At 40.7% G+C, this 25,882-nt stretch overlaps 1 protein-coding gene across 6 annotated transcripts in view; it reads left to right on the top strand.

Moving 5' to 3' along the window:
* The window catches only part of DMD (dystrophin), a 1,886,383-nt gene that overhangs the window by 1,421,145 nt on the left and 439,356 nt on the right, over window positions 1-25,882 (top strand). For all 6 annotated transcript variants that reach the window (XM_074968560.1, XM_074968534.1, XM_074968525.1 and 3 more), the window contains one exon: window positions 14,337-14,548. In XM_074968560.1, the coding sequence (XP_074824661.1) occupies window positions 14,337-14,548 (212 nt within the window). The remainder of the gene's footprint in view (window positions 1-14,336; window positions 14,549-25,882) is intronic.

The following is a 25,882-nucleotide window of genomic DNA, read 5'->3' as shown; positions in this document are numbered from 1 at the left end:
AAAAACTAATGCTTTATAATGCAAAAATGTGAAAGTAAGCAAAGTTTTATACCACAAATCTTATTGAAAAATCCAAAAGTGAATTAACACTCACAAAGTAGAAATAAGTAAATGACAATCGACTAGCCCAAAAACTTAAAGAAAAATGTCTCATTGGGGAAAAATAATGAAATACTTGGAATGGAAGTCACAACAACCATAGATTCTATTAAACATGTATATAGTTGTCTAGTTGCTAAGATAAAACTGAGAAAGTGTTTATGTTTTAGAATGAAAATATACTTAATGCCCTTGAAAAGGACTTGAAAACTGAAAAATGGGAAGAGAAAGAGGAAATTTTGAGGACAACAAATCTTATAAAAAGGATTAATGTTGACAACTCCGAAGCTGAGTTAGTGTGCTCCTTGGGCAAATAATGACGATGTGATATTTTTGTGCAGTCTCCACATTAGAAACCTTTTATCCACAAAAATCTACACTTCTTTTATGTTTGCAACATATTCCAGCGTTGCACTTGTTGACAAGTTAACATAAACTAACAAAATACTACCTATTTTCTAATAACCACTGAATAGCAATCTGGGTCCCCATCCCATCCCACTTCTCAAGACCTTGTGAATAAATTGATAGCAGAATTATCATATCTATTAATCATGTAATCTATTTTCAGTTAAAGGGGCACAGAAACTTAAAAAAATTCAAACAGAAGTGTGTGATTTTATTCTCCTTTATTTACAAGTAATGTCTAAAATCCTTACAGTTACAGAGATTAGAAAATCTAAATATTTTCTCCTTTTTTCAGTTTATTTACTTTGTATACTTGAGTGATCACTGTCTTTTTTTCCTGTTATATTTGGTCAGTGCCCATCCTTTAAAATGCTGAGCACTTCTAGGAGTTGTTGAGAAACCTGAGATCCTTTTAATGTCAATTGGCGGTTGAGAACATGCCTCACCTTCCAGGATTGGGCCTTTGATTATTCACTTTTCGCGCTTGGTGTCTTTCACATTGCAGCATAGCAGAAAGAAACATTTAAAATATCAGAAACTACAGCAGCAAAGCCTGAAACTACTCATAAGTAATTTTTCAAAATTGACTAGATTTCAAGTGGACTGTGTCCTTTCATTGTGAGCATTGTTGCAAGGGATAAACATTGAAACGCTCAAAGATCCAAATAAACCTCATTTCATTTTTAGTTAAGGAATGTCATTGCATCTGTAATTCCTTTTGGCTATATGATATATAAGTGACCAGAATCCTAGTATTCTACAGTTATGTTCTTCAGGAGGTCAAACTAAAACAGAGGTTCTCAAACTTTTTTTGTTGAATTTTCAAATATTAATCACGGACTCCCAACTAAGAAACTGATAGACAAAGATATATGTGTACTTCATATAAACAATTACTGTTAGTGATGCTTAAAGAAAAAGTTTATAAGAGTACTTACTGATATCAGTGAGATGGGTGACACTGCGTCTTACTGCAGTCTGTCTGTCCTTGGTGTGATGGTTGACAAGGAAACTCATAGATCATTCTCCACTTCTATACAGGACCTGAACTTTGTCTTCATAGCTGTCATGGCAGAGAATGATGCTTCACGTGATATATTGTTGGGAAAGGTAGCAACACTTTCGTTGCTTCTGTAACTAAAACTGGGCACTCTGCAGCAACAGTTGGTCAAAACTGACAAGGTGCCTATTCCTGAAACAGGATAGTTCAAGCAGCTCCTGTTCTGCTTTTCCACTCAAACAGCAAGATCACATTGCACAAGCTGAGAACAAATTCCGAACCCAATAATTTTCCTCCATGTTTATATTTTTTAAGTAAACACTGAAGTCCTCTGCCAAAGTTGAAAGGTGAGCAATGGTCCTGTCCCTCACACAGTCAATTGTCATGCTGTTAGTATCCAGAAATTCTGTCAATAGCGGAACCATATCTGAGATTCCACTGCTCGGTCTAGTTTTCCAAATCTCTTATTTTCTTCTGAAATGCTGCAGTTGTGTCACTCACCTCAAGTATGGTTGTATCGCCCCCTTGTGTGGAGAGTTTCAGTGCGTTCAACAAGTTTAAAATGTCTGCTAGGTGTGCAAGCTTCACAATCCATATCGGGTCAGAAAAGTTTGCAGTGATCTTGTGCACAGAAGGAAAACTCAGCAGCTATTTGGTAGCTCAAAAACTCTTTCCAACATTCTGACATGAGATAGCCAATGCACTTCCATATAAAACCAATAATTTGTCATGTCCTGCATCCATATCTAAACACAGCTTTGCAAACAGGCATGAATTCAAAGGCCAGGACTTTATGAAATTCACAACTGTCAAGGCTGCATTTAGTACAGAATGTAATTTGGGTTCCTTTTTTTTTTTAATGCAAGGGCCTGGCGACGCAACATCCATTGCAGTCATCCATCACTAAATTCCATAAAACCAAAATCATTATAACTATAATAAAACTTTCTGTTCTTTATTTGTTTCTTACTACTTGACTCTGCATTGTCCATGACTTCAGCACAACTAGCAGTACTAGTATGAGGACATTTTAAAAACGTATCCATATTCAATATAATTTGCTTACACACTGTAAAAATGTATTCCACTTCCACCCGCCAAAGACTTCTTAGTCATAAAAAAAACTAGACTTCACTTCTGATTTGCTGTTGCAAGGAGTGATAAATTTTACATTGTGCAGTGTAAGTATTACAGCATTGTTCATGCACCATGGAATATGTTGTGTAAACAGAAATAGTAGATTTGTCAGTTTTAATCGTTATGCAATGCAGACATGAGGTGAGATTACTTTCTAAATTTTTTTTCATAATATTTTGCAGACCCATGGGATTCATGGATCCCAATTTTAGAACCACTGGACTAGATGATCATAATAGTCCCATTTGGGTTTGAAATCTATGAATGTATTGGGAAAAGATTACCTTTATGGCAAGACCTAGATGTGCTGATGACAATGCCTATGAAAAGGAGGTTAGGGTGCAGGGTGCAGGAGGGATTTGGGGTGCGGGCTCCAGCCTGGCGCCACTTATCTCAAGTGGCTCTGGGATGGCAGTGGTGCACAGCAAGGGTTAAGGCAGGCTCCCTGCCTGCCCTGGCCCCATGCCGCTCCCGGAAGTGGCCAGCATGTCCAGCAGTGGCTCCTGGAGGTGAGGTGGAGCAGGTGGCTCCACCATGCACTGCTCTCACCTGCGGGTACCGCCCCCGAAGCTCCCATTAGCTGCAGTTCTCTATTCCTGGCCAATGGGTGCAGTGGGGGTGGGGGGGGTGCCTGCAGGCGAGGGCAGCACATGGAGCCCTCTCCTTCCTCCGTCTCCCTTCCCACTCTCCCTCCCCCCCCACCGGGGCTGCGGGGACGTGGTGCCGGCCGCTTCCTGGAGTGGCACAGGGCCAAGGCAGGCAGGGAGCCTGCCTTAGCCCTGCTGAGCCACAGGGCTGGCAATCCCATGGGAGAGAGCCCACTCTTAAATAGCCAGAATTCTGGTGATTAGGTCAGTTACCAGGATGTGGGAGACCCAGGTGACAGCCCTTGCCACCAGGCTATAGAGAGTCTTTTTCTCCCTCTCTCTGTCTGGGGAGTCTAAGGACAAAGGATCTGCCTTTTGGGGGTTCTTTGTTCCTATTGTTTTTTTAAATTGATTGGATAGCAAATTGTTTGGTTCTTTTTGCTGGTCAGTCCCTGGACTGGTTGGATACTAAACCAGATGGGAGAACTGGGTATAGACAGGTCGACCTTAAAATTTAGTCACTGAAGATGGGAAGAGTATATATATATTTTCATTTGCGAGGGGGCCTTGGCTGTCCTTTGTCTGTTTAAATAGTCAGAGATAGCCCCTATCCCGAATTGCTTAAAATGTGCATATATGATGTGGTCCTGATCGTAATTGGGCGCTCCACGTGTGATGGAAATTCAAATAATTAGTAATAATAATTTTCACAGATAAGGGTAACTGAGAGACAGAAAGTGAATGATTTGCCCAGGGCCGCACAGAGCAGCAGATACGCAGCTCATTGTACTAAGCACTGTACAAACACATGGAAAAACACAGCCCCTTTGCTGGTGAGATTATAGCTTAGATTGTCAATTATATTAATGTTTTAATAATTGCAGAATCCATCCACTATTTCAGATGCTTTTCTCTTAATGTGAATACAGTTTTGCTGATCATTTTTTCCAGTTTATTTTTATTCTTCCTTTCATCTCTATTATTGTTTGTCTCATTGAGCTTGTTCTATGTGAGGATGCCTTACTGAATCTTTTGTTGGGTTTTGTTACTATTTGTTATTTGGAGGAGGTTGCATAGAAAGACTGCACTAGGGTGACCTCATTGGAGTGGCATTGGATTAGTGACTGCCCAGGCTGGACTTCTTTCTGAAGAGGTCTTAACCCCCTGATACAGTGCTGCTGCTTAAGTGCTCAATTTTCAAATCGTACTACGCTTTGCATTTCTAGATCACACTGTTTTAGAGTGCTCATTTGCTTTTTCCACAAATTCACTTTTCCAAGGAAAGGATGAGCAGTGGGCAGCTCAGATAGCTCAATACATAAGTGGTTTGTTTTCAGCAGTAGACAGAGTTATATTAGTTTTATCCAGAAATGAAGTATAGCAGAGCAAATAACTTAATAAACAAAAATTGATCTCAAGTTAGCAGCTTTACTCGCTGGGATTGTTCTTTTACTGGATACTAAATCAATGGTAACTGGATTTTAAAATAGTTATCTAGTGTTTGATTTTTTAAATGTAATTTTCTCGATTGTTAGTGCTTCCTGTATCTTACCAAACCAATAAATCAGCTCAGGGTATCTCACTTTTCCCTCTTTAATGACATAACAGCTGTTGAACTACTGGTGGCACTAGTGATGCAAAACAAATGTAACAGCACTCCTGAAATTACAAGCCTCCACTGCTAGAGTCAAGTGAAGTGTCTAGAGCAGTGCTTCTCAAGCTATCTGATGTGGGGGACCGGCAATTTTTTTTCCAATGTGCGTGCAGACCGGCAGCCAATGGCCCGCGGACTGGCACCGGTCCGCAGACCACCACTTTGAGTAGCACTGGTCTAGACTATTCAGTGACATAGGGGGAGCTGCAGGGAGCCCTTCTGGACTGGGCAGAAGAGGCCATGTGGACCCCTGTCCAATCCCTAGGATACTATCACAAAAATGCCTATACTTGCTTTGTCTGGTGGCATTTATTTTTTTCCCAGTCTGTCCGATGGGATGGGCAGCATGAAAAAGGGCACCACTGTATCAGCAAAATTGGATCTACTTGACTGGAACACTGGGAATTATGGTGTGTTAAGGCAGGGAATTGTTTGGGGGAAAATATTTGTTAAAAATAATAACAGTTATAATCAGCAAGAACTTTGATATTTTGCTTGTGTATAGTTTGTCTGGCTTGCCTGATTAGACTGTAAGCCCTTCGTATAGGATGATCTCTAACTATGGGTTTACAAAGGATCTAACACAATGTAATGCTGTCCTGGTTGAGGCCCTTTAGTGCTACTGTAATATACATAAATAATAATTGTAAAAAGATGAATGGTTCACAATTTGTAGTAGTTTAACCAGGGACAAAGAGTTCTGCTCTGCTCCTCTTATGTTGTGTGCTGCCATCAGATATGGGGGAAAAGGGTTGAGATGTACTGATTCTTAAATATTCTGCGTACACAAAAAAGCTCAGATAGTGGCACACATGAGAGAAGAACCATTTAAAATTTCTCTTAGTAAATCACAGAAGGAAAAAGTGACACCAGTCTCCAGATATGGCTCCATTCTTCTGCCAGATCTCTCTCCTCATATCCCCTCTTGCAGTGGGGTGGACAAACACCACACTGGACCAGAGTATGAAGGGGTGAATGGAAACTGGCACTGATGCTGACCCTGCCCTGCAGCATCTGGTCTCAGTATCAAACGGAAGTGGAACTTTTCAACATTAGGGAGGAAAAAAAGTGCAGAGGGGATGTCCCATGGTAGAAAGATCTTGGGGTCTGAGAGAGAAAAAATTTAGGAGTTGGCTGAAATGAGCAGCCCTGCACTTAGGAACCTTAGGAGCAGTCAAGCCTTGGAACAAGGCTAGCAATGGGCTTTGTCTTACTGTTTTATTTATTAATTGTGTAAAAACCCCAAGAACAGCATGAGTTTTGACCCTACACAGGGCACCTCACATAGATTACATTAATTCTATGTGTTCCTAATTTAAAATTACCATAATATCTAGGTGCTGTAGTAAAAAGATGAAGGGCAAGAATCTGATTTCAGTTACACCATTGCAATCCAGAGTACAATTAGGACAATTACTCTAGATTTATAGTATTGTGTAGCCTGGTGTGACAGAGTGAGAGTAGCCTAACGCAGACTTATAACTCTCCATTTGGTAAACATATCCACTTCAGAGCTTCAGAGTCTCAACGCATGGATGAGACGATGGTGTAGAGAGGAGGAGTTTAGATTTATTAGGAACTGGGGAAACTTTCCTGATAGGGGGAACCTATACAGGAAGGATGGGCTCCACCTAAACCAAAGTGGATCCAGACTGCTGGCACTTAACATTGAAAAGATTGCAGAGCAGTTTTTAAACTAAGAGATGGGGAAATCCGATTGCTGCAGAGGTGCATGTGGATCAGACAGAGACTTCTCTTAGAGGAGAGTCTATTGATAGAGATTCTCTAGGTTTTAGTCAGGAGGAGAGGATGGAAGACAATAAAGTATGGGCCAGATCAGACAAGAAACATTCACATAAAGAATCTGACACAATAGAAAAGGGCAGGCAAATAAACAGTGACAAGTTTTTAAAGTGCTTGCACACAAATGCTAGAAGTCTAAATAATAAGATGGGTGAACTAGAGGGCCTCGTGTTAAAGGAGAGGATATTGATATAATAGGCATCTCAGAAACCTGGTGGAGTGAGGACAATGGGACACAATCATTTCTGGGTACAAAATATATCGTAAGGACAGAACAGGTCATGCCGGGGTGGGGGAGGAGGGGGAGGAGGATGTGGCACTATATGTGAAAGAAAATGTAGAATCAAATGAAATAAAAATCTTAAATGAATCCACATGCTCCATAGAATCTCTATGGATAGTAATTCCATACTCTAATAAGAATATAACAGTAGGGATCTATTATTGACCACCTGACCAGGACAGTGAGAGTGACAATGAAATGCTAAGGGAGATTAGAGGGGCATCAAAATAAAGAACTCAATAATAGTGGGAGATTTCAATTATCCCCATATTGACTGGGTACATGTCACTTCAGGACGAAATGCAGAGACAAAATTTCTCGATACTTTAAATGACTGCTTCTTGGAGCAGCTGGTACAGGAACCCACAAGGGGAGCGGCAACTCTCGATCTAGTCCTGAGTTTTGCTCAGGATCTGGTCCAAGAGGTAACTATAACAGGACCGCCTGGAAATAGTGACCATAATATAATAACATTTAACATTCCTGTGGTGGGAAGAACACCTCAACAGCCCAACACTGTGGTATTTAATTTCAGAAAGGGGAACTATGCAAAAATGAGGAGGTTAGTTAAACAGAAATTAAAAGGTACAGTGACTAGAGTGAAATCCCTGCAAGCTGCATGGACACTTTTCAAAGACACCATTATAGAGGCCCAACTTAAACGTATACCCCACAGTAAAAACTAAAAAAGAGCCACCGTGGCTTAACAACCATGTAAAAGAAGCAGTGAGAGATAAAAAGGAATCTTTTAAAAAGTGGAAGTCAAATCCTAGTGAGGTAAATGGAAAGGAGCATAAACACTGCCAAATTAAGTGTAAAAATGTAATAAGAACAGCCAAAAAAGAGTTTGAAGAACAGCTAGTCAAAAACTCAAAAGGTAATAATGTTTTTTTAAGTACATCAGAAGCAGGAAGCCTGCTAAACAACCAGTGGGGCCCCTAGATGATCGAGATACAAAAGGAGCACTTAAAGACAATAAAGTCATCACAGAGAAACTAAATGAATTCGTTGCTTCAGTCTTCACGGCTGAGGATGTTAGGGAGATTCCCAAACCTGAGCCATCTTTTGTAGGTGAGAAATCTGAGGAATTGTCACAGATTGAATTGTCACTAGGGGAGGTTTTGGAATTAATTGAGAAACTTAACAGTAACAAGTCACCGGGACCAGATGGCATTCACCCAAGAGTTCTGAAAGAACTCAAGTATGAAATTGCGGAACTATTAACTATGGTTTGTAACCTGTCCTTTAAATCAGCTACTGTAGCCAATGACTGGAAGATAGCTAATGTAACGCCAATATTTAAGAAGGGCTCTAGAGGTGATCCTGGCAATTACAGACCGGTAAGTCTAATGACAGTACCAGACAAATTAGTTGAAACAATAGTAAAGAACAAAATTGTCAGACACATAGAAGAACATAAATTGTTGTGCAAAAGTCAACATGGTTTCTGTAAAGGGAGATCATGTCTTACTAATCTATTCAAGTTCTTTGAGGGGGTCAACAAACATGTGGACAAGGTGGATCCAGTGGATATAGTATACTTAGATTTCCAGAAAGCCTTTGACAAGGTCCCTCACCTTATGTAAATTAAGTTGTCATGGGATAAGAGGGAAGATCCTTTCATGGATTGAGAACTGGTTAAAAGATAGGGAACAAAGGATAGGAATAAATGGTAAATTTTCAGAATGGAGAGGGGTAACTAGTGGCGGTCCCGAAGGGTCAGTCCTAGGACCAATCCTATTCAACTTATTCATAAATGATCTGGAGAAAGGAGTAAAGTTTGCAGATGATATTAAACTGCTCAAGATAGTTAAGATCAAAGCAGACTGAGAAAAACTTCAAAAAGATCTCACAAAACTAAGTGATTGGGCAACAAAATGGCAAATGAAATTTAATGTGGATAAATGTAAAGTAATGCACATTGGAAAAAATAACCCCAACTATACATACAATATGATGGGGGCTAATGTAGCTACAACTAATCAGGAGAAAGATCTTGGTGTCATCGTGGATAGTTCTCTGAAGACGTCCACGTGGTGTGCAGCGGCAGTCAAAAAAGCAAACGGGATGTTTGGAATCATTAAAAAAGGGAGAGAGAATAAGACGGAGAATATCTTATTGCCCTTATATAAATCCATGGTATGCCCACATCTTGAATACTCTGTACAGATGTGCTCCCCTCATCTCAAAAAAGATATACTGGCATTAGAAAACGTTCAGAAAAGGGGAACTAAAATGATTATGGTTTTGGAACGGGTCCCATCTGAGGAGAGATTAAAGAGGCTCGGACTTTTCAGCTTGGAAAAGAGGAGACTAAGGTGGGCTATGATAGTGGTATATAAAATCATGAGTGGTGTGGAGAAAGTGAATAAGGATAAGTTATTTACTTGTTCCCATAATATAAGAACTGGGGCCACCAAATGAAATTAATGGGTAGCAGGTTTAAAACAAATAAAAGGGAGTTCTTCTTCACTCAGCGCACAGTCAACCTGTGGAACTCCTTGCCTGAGGAGGTTGTGAAGGCTAGGACTATAACAGGGTTTAAAAGAGAACTGGATAAATTCATGGAGATTAAGTCCATTAATGGCTATTAGCCAGGATGGGCAAGGAATGGTGTCTCTAGCCTCTGTTTGTCAGAGGGTGGAGTTGGATGGCAGGAGAGAGATCACTTGATTATTACCTGTTTGGTTCACTCCGTCTGGGGGGCCTGGCCTGGCCACTGTCAGTAGACAGGATACTGGGCTGGATGGACCTTTGGTCTGACCCAGTATGGCCATTCTTATGTTCTTATGTTATCCACATGAGCCAAAGTAAGGAAATAAGTAATTAAGTACCAGATGATTAACCGATCAACCAGGGGACTCAGCTCGTCAGCTGAAGATGGTTAAAAGAGAGACAGGAGAGAAGGAGGAAGACTAGAAGGGTAAAGCAGCTCAGGTTTTCAGAGAGGTGCAATCTCCCCCGCCTGCCCTGTAGCGTGGTAGTAGGTAAAGGCTTGGTGAAAAGCTGTATGCTGTGGGGAACAAACACTTGTAAATAAAGCACATGGTACTGAACTTGCCACTGGTGGTGTGAGGATTGTTTGCAGCAAGCAATCCAGGGTGAGGGAGTCCAGCCTTGTGACACTGAGTTCATAATTTTTAATAATTTCAATGTTATTTAGCTCTCAGACCTCCTTTTGTCATCCATCCTAAAACAGCATAGCCCTTCCTCTGTTGTGTGTCACTTTACTGAAGGTGTTTGATTCAGGGCTGGAGGTGGATAATCAAACTCCCCTTGTATTTCTTCAAAACTCAGATAAATCCTTGGAACAATTGACTCACGGGTTATTGATTCTTTTATCCCACCTATGCACAGATCTCTACACCTTATTCCCAGGGTTGAACTCTTCATGCTCCCAGATTAGGGTCACTGGATGTGGAAATAACTCATGTTTCCCTCCACTGAATCCCATATGTTCATTGTAACCTGGAGGATCTTATGAGATGGAGGTAGGCAGAAATGACCCTTACCGGGCACAAGGCAGATTGCTGGATGCCTCCCCTGTCTTCTTCCTGCTGTTCAGCTGCACTTTCATAGAAAATATATTAAGCACTTTCTTTTTTCCACAAATTCCCTCCTCCAACCAGGGGAAACCTTTTATGGAGTGATCTTATGCCTTCAGACAAAAACCCAATATGGTTACAGAAGCCCTTCAAAATACTTTAAAAATAATCTACTTTGAAGGAAACCTTTAAAGAAGGGTCTGTTGGCTAACATTTTTGAAAAGATTTTGCAGTTTTCTGATCCTCCTCATCTGAACTAGCTGGCTCAGTGGTTCCTGGGTAGTAAAGTCTCTGATACAGAGCTAATCCCTACATGTTTTTGTAGGATGTGCGAGCATTGCCAGTGGAGTGTGACAGGGCCTGTTCCCCTTTTGTTTGTGATCTCCTCACTTCTGTCTTTTGTTCACTCTGGACCCCCCTTTACACTGCCATCACTCCTTGTCCTCCTCACACACTATCCATTCTTGCACCACACCTTCACAGTGATAACACCATGTCCCTGCAAGCCTGAGAGGAATTTTAACTCCAGCTCACAAAGCCTGAGGGATGTGTCAGTAGCCTTGGGCAGCTGGCAGGAAATTTTCACTCCTACTTCCTCTTTCTTCTCAGAAGTATCTAAAGGCGAGGGAATACCTCTCTTGGTGTTGATGGAATCATGTTTGTACCAAGTGGAACCATCCATGTTACACATTCCTGGTACCAGCTATGATCTGACCCATCCACAAGTTGGAAAAGGTGCCGGGATGTTCCAAACTCTTATTGTTTGGCATATAGCTAATAAAGATGTAGTCAAACATTCCCCTTCTCTTTAACAAAGAAGGTTCAACTAGAGCAGTGGTTCTCAACCAGCAGTATGTGTACCCTGGGGATACACAAAGGTCTTCCAGGGGGTACATCAACTCATCTAGATATTTGCCTAGTTTTACAACAGGCTACATAAAAAACACCAGCAAAGTCTGTACAAACTAAAATTTCATACAGACAAAATGAGAAAGTAAGCAATTTTTCAATAATAGTGTGCTGTGACACTTTTGTATTTTTATGTCTGATTTTGTAAGCAAGCAGTTTTGATGTGAGGTGAAACTTTGGGGTACACAAGGCAACCTTTCTAGACTACTGTATCCCTTTCAGGAATCTGATTGAGATTCTCTGGGCTAGAGAGTAAGGATGTATAGATAGGAGAGAAAAAACTCTGAGCGGGCATGTTTATTTACTAACACACAGAGTGGTTTAAATGGGAGCCAAAGGTGAAATCTTGAATAAGTTAAGCTAAAAGGAATTGCTTTTCTTCATTCAAAATATATTTTTTTAAATGTCCACATTCAAATGAAAGCATCAATTATCATGTGTAAACTTTCGGTGATGAATGGATGTTCTTTGTGTACTGCTTTTGGGTTACTCTGTAATAAATCAGCGATGCCTGAATTACAAAGGTCCCCTTTACTTCCTCTTTAATGAACTATCTCTGAAACCTTTTTGACTGCTAGTATTTTATTTGTCCCATATTTAATGAGCTGAAGACTAGCTCAGAAGAGCCAGATCAATGATCTAAATGCCACAAGTGTTTATCCCACATTTAAATGTTTTCTTTTCTGGGACTAGAGAGTGCCCCAATGTATCAAATGCATAGCTTTAGATTGTTTGCTTAGATAATAATTTAAAAAGACTCCATTACCTGAGCGCTCTCTGGCTGTCAAGCTCTGATGTAATAAGGCATGCACCACTAAGAATATTTTCTTTGGGTGTGATAACTTATTCTTGACAAAACAAAATAATAGAGCTGTTTTAAAAAATTGTTGTTTTCTGAAGAAGAAAAATAAAGACTTTGACTTTTTGGCAAAAATTTGAAAACTGAAATATTTTAGCCAAAAATATGTTGAGATACCTCATAGGGGTTGCAGTTTGGGTGTCTCATGTTCCCATTCTCCTCTATAGATTAGATCCCTGGCTGGACTACATTTCTCATGCTGCACCCCAGCAAGGGAGCCTGGCCCACAAAGGAGACTGGGGACATGAAGCAACTGAACCACACTTCCTATGAGACATTGTGGCAACATATCCAAATAAATACATTTTGATTTTCAATTGTTTGGTTTTTGGACAAAAAAAAGAACATTTTCTGTGGAGAGCAGATACTTTTCCCACCAAAAAAATGCATTTATTTGAAACCCCAGTTTCTTGGGGGGGTGGGGGTGGGGTTGTTTTTAATGGAAAATTTCCAAACCATCCGCCCCCCCCCCCGCCCCGCAATAAGGCACAAACAACCCTCTCCCCCCCCACACACACACCCCTTTGGATAGTGCAAAAATCAAAACCTTGATAGTTAATTTAAAATATTTTTGTTGCTCCCCACAGTTATTAGTGACGACAATATGCTGCCCTTACTTTTTATGGGTCTGATTTGTATTTATGAGAGGGACATCAGTTATATTTCAAATGCATTCATCCTCAAACCTCATTGGGACAGTTAGTAGCTGTAGGTAGCAACCCAAATGTGGTGTAGCCTTTAAATACGCCTCATTTCAAGTTGTACAGTTTAATATGCTCCAGATCTTGCCTTGCACAACGTATGTAATTTGTGTTACTGCTCCTTTCCCCCCTCCTCCGAGCCTTGGCCCATCCTTGGTTCATCCTCTGGTTGTACCTGGTCTCTTTGGATTCTATTTAGTTATTTACGTTACCTTCCCCTGCTTCCTCCCTCTCATGTACTCAGTCATTCCTTTTCCCACATTCATTCATTTTCTGTCCTCTCCTCCAGGCTGGAGCAAGGGATGCTGGAAGGATTTTCTTCCCCTTCTCCAAGCCTGGGGGAATTCACAGGAGGATCTACAACCCTTCTTCCAGGCTAAAGGAGAGACACTGCTGGGAGGATTTTTACTCTACATGTTTGTGATGGGGCATTGCTCTGCTCCAGCCCAGAGAGGCAATGACATTGTGGAATCAACCCTATCATGGGTGCTCTCCTGGCAACTTCCTCCATCTGATTATGCCTTTGTCTTCAGACCATTCAGGAAATTCTCAACCCATCAAGAGAAGGTGGCCTCTGACTTTTAAATATAATGGAGGGCAGCCTTTGGGAAAAATACTAAGAGGCCTGGCTCTGTGCTAGTTTTAAGTAATACAGGTTTCTTATTAACAAAGCACAGAACATTTTTGCCCCCAAAGCTTTGCATGTTTTAGGGTTAGGTCTCCGTGTCACATCACCAGGATATTTCCTTGTGCCTTTGTGGGCCAGTCTGACCTTGGCCAAACCTCTTTATCATAGCTTCCAATTATCATTAGCCCTTTCAGAACTACATTTCCCCCCAAATAAGGGCACATCTAATCCTTATTCTAATAACTAACATGAAGATGTGAGAAGTTTTTTTGTGAACAGCCATGCACTCTACCAGTGTATGTCTTACCTGGTCAAGCAAGTATAGCATAACCATTGATTACCACTTGTAATGAATCTTAAAATGAAGAATAAGATTATAGAAGTCCCAATAGGACATCTCATCAAAAATGCTAGCTTGATTTGGCTTGGTATGAATGAATGAGAACTGTTTCTTTCTCATCAATGTGACCCTGTTTGAGTATTCTTTACGTCATTATTGAGACAAAAAGCTGACATTTCTGGCTGCATATGCATCAGGACCTATGCTATGTACTATACTGTGTCCTACCAACCGTTATTTGTTCTCTTTTAATAAACCAAATTTAGTTACAGCTGAAAATTGTTGTTTGCAATGAGAAACGTTACTTAAATATTTCAGTAACTGCTTTTTTAAAAAAACCTTCATCTTGAATAAGTTTTTTTTTTACATTTGTTTTTCACCAGTTGAAAAGATCCAGAGCCAGTGGGACGAAGTACAGGGACACCTTCAAAGCCGCAGGCAGCAGCTAAATGAAATGTTAAAGGATTCAACACAATGGTTGGAAGCCAAACAAGAAGCTGAGCAGGTTCTAGAACGGGCCAAAGTCAAGCTTGAGTCGTGGAAGGAGATTTCCTACACTGTGGAAGCTCTGAAAAAGCAGAACACCGAACTTAAGGTTATTATTGAAGATAGAGAATTTGTATTAAAGATTAATAATCAAAATATTGAAATGTCTGATGAAAATGTTTCTACTTGATTTGATGAAAAAATACTTGCAAGATTGGGTAACTTGGACCAAAAAATGTAGCTACAAACCAGGTGATTCCTCAGCCCAAATACTCCCTCCACTACTGCTAATAAAAAAATTCTATTGGCTTCTAAATTCTAAATTCTAAAAATGACATCACGTAAACCTCCCCACCACAATAGGCTCTAATTAGCAGAGAGACCAAGGGCTGGGTGATACTGGAGAATGCTCTTTCACCAGTCTTTCACTCTTTGAATTGCTGCTAACTAGTTGTATCTGTTCTTTTGGGACAGTAGTCAAAGTGTGTGGGTTTGTTTGTTTGTTTTTTAAGTCTTTTAGCTGTATATTTGAGGGCAGGTCATGGATGGTTCTAGCGATATTCCCATAAATAAGTATAGAGAGCATCTGCTCAAACTGGTAATATCTAGCTTTCTGGTAAAAGCTTAACCCCCTTAGTCCCCCCCCCCCCTTAGCTCTCCCCCCACCCCACCTTTTAAATTGTCCCGATCCACATGAATAGAAGATTTCCCTTTCCAGAAATGTCAGTCTAGCTAACATTAACATCCATTGTTTTTAATCAGTCTCTCCCATCCTATACTTCAGAAGTACATAAACACTGGCTTTTAATTTGCCCTGCGGAAGTACAAAAACACCAGAAATCCTTCATTTTCTTGTTTGTTTTAAGGCTAGTAACTGGTTAATTTTTCTCATCTGAGATTCTGCCTTAAGGGTCATCGCCTGACATGGATGGATTATTATAAATAAAGGCAATCACTCACTAATGTATTAGAAAGAATTAGAGATTATGTACACTACTGTCATTCAGCAGAGAGGAGATACATTTGTCATGGTCTCTTTCTGGAGATAGAATGCCGGCTTCTGACCAGTGTTTGGCTTACAAATAATCCTCAAAGTAAGTTTCCTAACTGCAAAGGTGTAAGGGAGGAGGGAAAAATTGGGTGAACAAGTTCTTAAGTAATTTTTTTTTAACATTCTCCACCTCAAATACAAAGTACTCAGGCAATTAAGACTAATGGAAACAGCTATTTTACAAATAGAGTGCCACATTTTTCATTTCTTTCAAGCATTTCTTACAAGCACCTCCTGCTATTAGACTTACAAAAATTACCTTTATAAGAAGTTTACATATCTTAATACAAAATTTAATTTAAATACTTCCTTTACAGGACTCTGCCCTTAGAATATAAATCTTTAACTCAAACTGGTAAATACAAAATTGTAATATATATATGAAAATTACAAAATATATGTATCTATAGGTGTTTATGCATATACTTATGTATAAATAGAACTTGATGGAAAAACTGTTCCTGCCCTGCAATCATTTTTGATATTTCAGATTGTTCCTGTGTTCCAAATCAGGATGAAACATGAGACCTTTGTCTCTCTCTTTTTGGGGTAAAATTTTCAATCTTCCTCACCTCCTCCTCCCCAAGAATAGCCCAGTCATGACGGCAGTCAGCCAGGATGCAAGCCACTCAAATTCTAGGCCCTGCTTTGAATATTCAGTAGGATGTTCTGGGCTGCTGGGTTTTCTCTCTCTCTCTCTCTCTCATTTTTGGCCAGAAATTCCATCCTGGACTTGAGAAACTTTCAAGATGAAAGTTTTTCATCAAAATTGATGCATTACAACTAAAAGTTTAGTTGATGAATCTGCATATTCTGATGAAAAATTTGTTTTCTCAAAAAATTCCCCACCAGCTCTGTATACATGAGTGTATGAGAGAACATCTAATAATCTCATCCATTCATTCAATATAACAAAAAAGAGAAAAATTCCACTAGTGCTAGATGTGAATCAAAACCTGGATCTTGAATAACCCTGAAATTTGGAGCATTCAATGTCCAGACCTGGAACTAAATTGTGCATCTTGACTCCGGATCTACAAGTGTTCTGAAATGTGTTATAGTTGCTTTATGAAAACCTGTCAGATCACCAAACCTGCAGCTGGCCCTTGCTTTACTTTGCGCTTCCCACATGCTGATATAATTGCGTGAGGCTTTACAGCTAGAGTTCCCGCCTGGCTCAGCTGTCCCATTTCTTGGGCATGATCCAAAGTCCACCGAAGTCAATGGAAAGATTCCCTTTGATTTCAGTGAGCTTTGGATCCAACCTCTTTGTGGAGATTGTTCCTACCAAGGACAAAAATGAACTGCATTGGGGACATCAGATGGGTAAGTACACAGGCATGCAGTAATATTGCTTTTACTATGCTAACGTGTATCCCAAACCTATAATTAGTTCTGGATTTGCCCCCGTGATTGATACCCTTTTAAAATTTCCAGTTGCAAGAGTTTTTTAAATATAGTTCCTAATTAAACTTACTTAAGAATCTTAAGTTAGTTCATAGTTAACTGTTTTGCGACTTACTCAAATCGAATGTCCCTTCACGATGTCTGTGGCTTTCCATTCAAGAGTAATATCCCAGGAACTGGGTTTAGGTATGGGAGAGTCCAAAACATGGTAGATTGGCAATGGGAGTCTGCTTTTTCACTAGAATTCAAAAAATTATCCTATTTGTTAATTGTTCTATGATGAATGTAAGCTTTGTTAGCCTAGCAGGTTGAACTAATAGTGTTTATCTAATGAAAGCAGTAGCAATCTTGGCAGACAGACCAAATTTTTAATTGAATAAATATGGAGACTAGTTTTGTTTTCTCTCTAGAAAGTGGTTCCTTTCAATCAGGGTTGATAAGGAAGTATGAGGAATCTTGTTCAGCTAACGCCCATGTTCAACCTGTGTCCTTGAAGACAATATAAAATAATTTGAAGATGACATAAAGATTGGGGGGAGTGATAAATAATGAAGAGAACAGGTCACTGATACACTGAAACGTGCCTCATCAAGAATAGTGGTGGATTTTCTATCACTGGCCATTTTTAAATCAAGATTGGATGTTTTCCTAAAAGATAAGCTTTACCAATTGTTGTAGGGAAGTTCTATGGCTTCTGTTACACAGGAGGTCAGATTAGATAAGAACATAAGAACAGCCATACTGGGTCAGACCAAAGGTCTATCTAGCCCAGTATTCTGTCTTCTGACAGTGGTCAATGCCAGGTGCCCCAGAGGGAATGAACAGAACAGGTAATTATCAAGCGATCCATCCCTTTTTGCTCATTCCCAGCTTCTGGCAAACGGAGACTAGGGACACCATCCCTGCCCATCCTTGCTAATAGCCATTGTTGGAGCTATCCTCCATGAATTCATCTAGTTCTTTTTTGAACCCTGTTAGTGTCTTAGCCTTCACAACATCCTCTGGCAAAGAGTTCCACAGATTGACTATGCATTGTATGAAGAAATACTTCCTTTTGTTTGTTTTAAACCTGCTGCCTATTAATTTCATTTGGTGTCCCCTAGTTCTTGTGTTATGAGAAGGACTAAATAACACTTCCATATTTACTTTATCCATATCAGTCATGATTTTAGACCTCAATCGTATCCCCCCTTAGTCACCTCTTTTCCAAGCTCAAAAGTCCCTGTCTTATTAACCTCCCCTCATATGGAAGCTTTTCCATACCTCTAATCATTTTTCTTGCCTTTTTCTGTACCTTTTCCAATTCCAGTATCTCTTTTTTGGTGCACACAGTATTCAAGCTGTGGGCGTACCATGGAGTTATATAGAGAGAATGATATTTTCTGTCTTTTTATTTATCCCTTTCTTAATGATTCCCAACATTGTTACCTTTTTTTGGCTGCTGCTGCACACTGAGTGGATGTTTTCAGAGAACTATCCACAATTACTCCAATATCTTTCTTGAGTGGTGGTAACTAAATTTGATCCCATCATTTTATATGTATAGTTTGGATTATGTTTTCCAATGTGCCTTACTTTGATCATAATGCTCCCTTCTGGCCTCGGAATTTACAAATCTATGAATTGCTTGGCAAGCTGGATGCAAAAAAAATATGCATTTTTAGTGAGGAACAAATGTAAAGACGTGCAGGCCATACTTACAGGATTGGGGACTCTGTCCTGGGAAACAATGACTCTGAAAGAGACTTTCATGGTGGGTAATTAGCTGAGTTTGAGCTCACAGTGCAATGCTGTGGTCAAAGGGCTAATGTAATTCTTACATGTATAAATGGGGATATTGAATAAGAGTCAGAAGGTTATATTACTAGTGTATTGCATTGGTGCAACTATAGCTGGTGTGACAAAGTCAGGCTGGATGGCTGCAAGAGGGTCCTCATATTGCGTTCCAGGAGTTGGGCGGCCACAGCCTATGGGGTGGATCCACTGAGCCTGGAACTCAAATAATTATGGGGGGCAACTGAAAAAGAATAAGGATGGGTGTGGGTCAAAGGGTCAAAAGTAGGGAACCTGAAGGGGACACCGAGTAGAGAATCCCGGCCAGCACTCACTGCTCCTCAAAGGTGTCAAGGGAGCCCAGTGGACACTGCCCAGAGGCACTCTGCCCAGGTACGTGAGCAGAGAGAGGAACAGAAGTAGGCCCCACAGTCGCAAAGAACCCCGTCAGCCAACATCCTCTCTCTGGTGTTATAGATGTCCACTTTGGCCATTGCTAAGAGGAAGTTGACGAGGAGGTCCCATGACTTTGTGGGGGCACTGACAGGGTGTGCATTAAAAAAAGGTGGGGGGAGAAGTGCAGCCAAAAACATAAAAGGAGATCTTGGTGGAGCAGGAATAGAGGCTGCAGCCTGGCGCACTCAAGATAGGGATGTGCCAGGGTCTCCCTCACACTGCAAAAGGGACAAGTATTGGGAACAGAGGTGAACCGCGCCAGGTACATGCCCATGCTCATGGCTCTATGAAGGAACAGCCAACCCATATCCCTGGCAGGTCATGGGGCCAAGGTAGAGTATAGGCTGGCCCACCGGGGTTCCTCACCCTGAACAGATGACATAAGGTCCCGCCATTTAGTGTCAGGGCGGGACATGAGGGTGAGGAAATGGAGAGTATGGAGCACGAGCGTGTACAGAGCCTGTGGCGCGGCTCAAAAGCGAACTGGCTGCAGGTCTTGCAGCTGGCTCGAGGTATATGGGTGGGGTGGCTGGGGAGGCTCATGGGACAGGGGCCCAATGAAAAGATCCAGAGGACCCAGGGCATGGGGTGGGTGGGAAACACCCTCCTGCAAGAGGGTCCTGGAAGGCTGATATATTAGCCCTAGAATGTTAAAGCCCTTTTTCCTACAAGCTGAGAAGAGGTTACCTCAGGTCAATTAGGGACATCTGAATCCAATTAAGGTCTGCCTGAGGCCTTTAAAAACCCCTCCTCTGGGAAGAGCAAAGGGGGAGAGAGAGAGAAGCTACTGCCAGGCAAGTGGCAGCAGGGAAACAAGCTTTTCCAGGCTGAAAGGCTGTGCTCCTTCCCGTAGGGGAACAGCAAAACCTGAGTGCCTGCTAGGGGAAGGACTGACACCCTGGGCAAGCAACAGGATGACACCCTGCCCCAGTGAGGAGGCAGGAAAAGGTGTCTCCTTTTTGTTTGGTGAACGATACCCCTTAGGCCAACCCTCGGGCTTTCCCTGAAAACACAGCCAAAGGAGCACAGAACGGGGGAAGGCAGGCAACTGCCCAGAGTGGGGCTGATTTACTCCAGGCCCCGCATCGCCAGAGGGGGAAGTGCTAAGTCTGGTGAGATGAAGCAGGTGCCTTGCCACACGGTAATATTGTGTCCAGGTCAGGGGTCCACAGTTTAAGAAGGATGTTGATTAATTGCAAAGAGTTCAGAGAAGAGCCCCAAGAACGATTAAAAGATTGGAAAATAAGCCTTATAATGATAGACTCAACAAGCTCTATCTGTTTATCTTAACAAAGAAAAAGGTAAGGGGTGATCTGATCACAGAACAGAAGTATCTACATGTTAATTAAAATAACGAAGCGTTCTTCAGTCTAGAAGACAAAAGTATAATAATCTAGTGCCTGGAAGATGAAGCTAGACATACTCAGACTAGAAATAAGGCACAAAGTTTTACCAGTGAGGGTAACAATTGTAACAATTTACTGAGGGTTGTGGTGGATTCTCCATCACTGGAAGGTCTGAAGTCATGGTTGAATGTTTTTGTTTTATTAATTTCTAAATAGTTTTTCTGGTTCAAATAGGAGTTAATTCAGCGAAGTCTGGTGGTCAGTTATACAAGGGGGTAGACTAAATGATAATAGTAGTCCTTTCTGGTCTTGTAATCTATTCTGTTGATAAGACCTGAGACTTTGATACCTGTTACTGGTATTGCCGGCATTCATTGTTATATTTTTAAATTAACAGTAAAAGAGAACAAATACCCTCTTTATTCTTCCTCTTTGTATAACAAATGGTATAAACACATTTGGTTAGAATACTAGCTAGAAATCCTATATAAAGCATTAGTTTTACTTTTTGAATGGGATTTTCAAAAGTTTAAAAAAGAGACTCGGTTTGCTCCCTGTTTGGCTCAAGGGAGAGGTAATCTGCTCCTCTATTCCAGAAGAAGTTTACTTGCCCTTCAATACTATCTTAGGTAGGGTGACCATACATCCTGTTTTGGTTGGGACAATCCCTTTTTTAAGCCCTGTCCCAGCCATCCTGACTTTTTTGGCAAAAGTGGGCATGTGTCCCTTTTGCTCTTGCCGACTTGATCAGTTGGCAAGAGCAAATGGGACAAATGCCCACTTTTGTCAAACAGGTGGAGTACGGTGCAGAGGAATGTGCGATGTGGGTGAGTGGTGATGTCAGCCCCTTGCGGGGAAGGGGGAGGCAGGGCTCTCGTGTGGGAGGGGCAGCAGGGTTCTAGCAACAGCCTCTTTCAGGGTGGGGGGGAGGCAGGGTTCCAGCGACCCCAGCCTGGGGGTGGGGAGGGCTCGGGCAAGTGGCTTGGGCCAGCCCATGTGGGGGAGGGTTCAGGCCAGCCCTGCACAATGTCCCGTTTTACCTTTGGGAAATATGGTCACCCTAATCTTAAGTGAGAGGGCCAATGTATGAGAGGGCAGCTAGTGCCACGGCTATTCCCCTGCCTGCCCACTTCCAATTCACCAGTGCAGGAAATGTAGTAGCAGTTCCACTGAGGCTGCTTTCCTACCAGGGACTCACCTGCAAAGTAGCCTTATCCTCCCTTACTCCCTGCACAGTGCCTCAGGCAAGGAACAGTCTTGCCTTTAGTCATATACTGTGTGCAACAGTTACCTTGACACTTGCTTTATAATGTCACCCTTAACTGTTTTGCTGCCACCTAATATTCCAGATATGGACCAGCTACATACGGTGAAAGAGATATACTCTTAGTGTTGTTTTATGGACTATACCAGAGTTCACAACGTACAATTCTAAGTGCAGTGGAATATTATAGGGATGATGCCTGCAGCTGCACAAACACTGAAATAGAGGACCAGTAATGAATGGTTATACCTCTTTAGACCAGCTAAATAGCTGATAACATCCAGAGAAGGGGTGGGCAGTGGGTCTGCTTTTCCGGACCTGGGTTACATAAATATTTAATGCAACAAGTGACATGCTCCAAATTGGATGGTGCTGTACATACATATTGGTGTATCTGTGCACAGTTTATTTTATTCCACTGGGTAATGCATGGATAGAAAGAAAGGCCCAGTCTCATTTCCTTACTTGTTTTTAATTAAGGACCCTTAATTACCTAGATTTTCCCACTAATAACATAGCAAGTAGTGTCTTCTAATTAAATAAAATTAAAAATATACATAAGCAGCATGATTAATGCGCATCCCTAACTCTTTAAGCCTTTTAATAAAGCTAACAAATTCAAGAGATGACACAGATGAAATAAAAAGAATGCTTTACAAATGTCATAATGAAATTAAGGTAATAAAGCACTTTGAATACTTTTTTGTTTCTACTTATTCCAAAGTAGAAGGAAGAGAAATGGGGCCTGAAAGAAAAAAAGAAGAAAGAAATTGTATTCCATTAGTTTAATTATAAATATTCATTACATCAAGTCATGTAAGACAGAAAATAATGGGACTGTATTAGGTTGGACAATAAACCTTTCACTATAACACTTTGCTCTCGGTCCCTGTGAAAAGTATACAGTAGGCGCAATGACTTAAGCATGCACTCTTTAAAGTTGTTGAAAAGATTAAATACTCATTTCCAGTAAACTGGAAAATGCAAATTGTTTCCTCAAACAGAATCCCCCGTACTCTTCATTTATGTTCTGAATGATATTGTTCTTTGGTAATGTCAGGAACTTAATAGATTAGTCTTGAAGTTAATGGCGAGAATCGTAGCATTGTAATGGGTCTGTCAGCATTTCCATTAAAGAGCCTGCTTTGGAGGGGTTTATAAGGTCATTAAATGCACAGGGAACTAGCAAAAGGTACACATTCTCCAAGTGAAAGTTTACAGGCCATTAGCCCACAACGTGGACAGACTGTTTTTGTATCTATAAAGGAAATGTAAAATATTCTACTACAATATTTTTGGTTGGAAAATGGCAACTATGTACTATGTATGTATAGCTAGTGCTTTATAACATTGTTCTACTGGAAAAATATTTTCCAAAAAGAATAAAGTATGAGCATCGTGAAATTCTTACAAATGTACAATAGATGGACAAAGTCTGCAGCAAAAAATGAAGGGGAAAAAAAAGCCCACATATAAGATATCTAAAGAACAATTACAAATAATAATAATAAGCCCAGGAGAGAGCATAGTTCAAGTGTGGTCTGAGCTTTGGAGTAACTCCACTAACTGAGGCTCCCCAGGGGCTTTGCCAGAGCAGCATGTATCTGGCTGTCTTGGCTGTGTCTTCTCCGCAGCGAATGCCACCTGTCTGGGGGGATACAGTGGACCTGGAATTGTAGTAGTGTTTGGTCCTATGCTCTGTGTAACGTACATGGAAGCAGGTAAGACCTGGGGCTGAATCCAGCCCACAGTTTTTAAAATTATGAGGTATTCTGACTTCTTGACAATACGTAGTCATGGGTGAGTGAATTAAGAAAAAATGCCCAGGCAATGTTTCAGATAACATTGAAAAGTAGCCTGAACCTTCACTCATCCTTCAATACAACTTTTTGAAGGTTTAAAAAAAAATTGATTATTAGGCTCCTCTTCCCCCTATCGACCAGCCACAGCCTTTTACCTGTTTACCTGTGCAAACCAAGTTCTCTTTGTGGAGGCAGGTAGTTACGTTGTTGCCCTTCTGGTTTCTAAGGACAGATCACCTTCAGGATAGCAGGATATAGGCCTGGTTTACACTAGGCGTGGGGAATCGATCTAAGTTACACAACTTCAGCTACGTGAATAACATAGCTGAAGTCTGTGTACTTAGATCTACTCACCACGGTGTCTTCACTGCGGTGAATCAACTGCTGCTGCTCCCCCGTCGACTCCGCCTGCGCCTCTCGCACCGGTTTAGTACAGGAGTCAACGGGAAAGCGCTCGGGGGTCGATATATCGTGTCTAGACTAGATGCGATAAATCGACCCCCACTGGATCAATCGCTGCCCACCAGTTCGGTGGGTAGTTTTGTAACCTCTCACAAGGCCAAGATAGATTCTCTGCTGCTCTGAAATGCAGAAGTTAGATGAAGAGAGATCTACTGTTTTCCTGAATTTTATAATCTTATGACATCCTTTAAGTCTTATAGAGACTTCCCAAAATGCCAGTATACCTTAAAGAAATAAGAGAAGCTCTCCTAACAGGCAACATATTAGATCCCACTTGAAGTAGAGCAAAGACTACTTCCTTTAGAGGAGCCCTGACATGGGGGCCACATCCTGGAATTCTCCTCTTCCCAAGTCAGAGGAACCTACAGTGCTTAAAGCAGATAAGAGGAGCTAAAGCTTTTTTCTGTGGATGGAAGAAACTAGCCCCAGTAGGGAGTCCCTAAAAGGTTCAGATAAGTATCAAAACTTTCATAAGCTTATCCAGAATGAACCTGCAAACTTTAAAGTGAGCAATCGCTACACTCTGTTTGTTTATTCAACTTGACATTCAGACTTCTTTCCATCACGCATCAGTCTTGACAAAATAGCTTACTAATGATTAGCTTTGTGTGAAGACTCTATTAGTTTAATCAAAACCAGATTTCAACATGAACATCACTTTGGGGGAAAGGAAAATCTATATTCATGGAGGTTTTTCCTATTTGAAAAGGAAGTTATTTTCTGAAGAAAGTTTCTAATTTATACAGCCAGCTACTGATTCTAATAATCCTTCCATTGAGAAGAACAGGAATACTTGTGGCACCTTAGAGACTCACAAATTTATTTGAGCATAAGCTTTCGTGAGCTACAGCTCACTTCATCGGATGCTGTAGCTCACGAAAGCTTATGCTCAAATAAATTTGTGAGTCTCTAAGGTGCCACAAGTACTCCTTTTCTTTTTGAGGATACAGACTAACACAGCTGCTACTCTGAAACCTTCCATGAGAGTTTTTGGCAAATTATAACGTACTTTTGTGCTCACATTGTCAAAGGTGTTTGGTAACCTATATATTTGTCTAGCCCTAAGAGCTGGTCATCTGTATTGTTACTGCTATTTGATTACAAATAATGGAGGAGACATGGATGCACACAGTGTTTTACAGATGTTGGTTATGACAAGCACACAAACAGGAAAAGCATATGGAATTTGATTCCCCATTGCAACCAATGCACCAATCTCCTGATCTCCTTTTCTAATGAGGAAGGAATTGTTAGTTAACAGATCTAGATAAAAATTAAAATGAACGAAGAATTATGTTCAAAATTGTAAATGCTTTCTTAAAACTATTTCCAGAAAAATTGGGAAAGGTCATGGCATTATAATAACTTACTGTTAGGTTTAATATTCTAGTATTTTGATGTATGCAAGTTTAGTACTGATCCAGTAGGTGGCACTAATTACATAAACAAATCATTCTTAATAAAGTGAAAAAATTCAACAGACAAATGTTATTTGTCCAAGCTTTGGTATTATGTCATATTGTAAAAAAAAAAAAAAAAAAATAGGCCTGGCAGTATATTATTTTACTATGCTCTTTTTCCTGTCTCCCCAGCATAATGAATTCACCATCACAGAGACAAAAATAGTCGGCATGCACAATAATTTATTCAACTGTTTATTTCTGAGAAAGAACTATTATGATTCCATTCACTAGTTTACCAATTTTGGCTGCCACATTTTATCTTGCACTGAAGATTTTATTGGTTAGTCCTGTCAGCCGCTTGTTGGTAGTACTGCAGTGCTCTTGTGTCCCAAAACTTAAAAAAAAAAAAAAAAAAAAAAAAGTTCTGACCCTAACAATCATCAGATGTGACAGAGGCTGTTTCTGTTATTACCAGCAAT

This window comes from Natator depressus, chromosome 1 (assembly GCF_965152275.1).
Source record: "Natator depressus isolate rNatDep1 chromosome 1, rNatDep2.hap1, whole genome shotgun sequence".
NCBI classification, from domain to species: domain Eukaryota; kingdom Metazoa; phylum Chordata; order Testudines; family Cheloniidae; genus Natator; species Natator depressus.
Note: the sequence above shows the minus strand (reverse complement) of the source record. Positions and strands in the feature narration are given on the sequence as shown.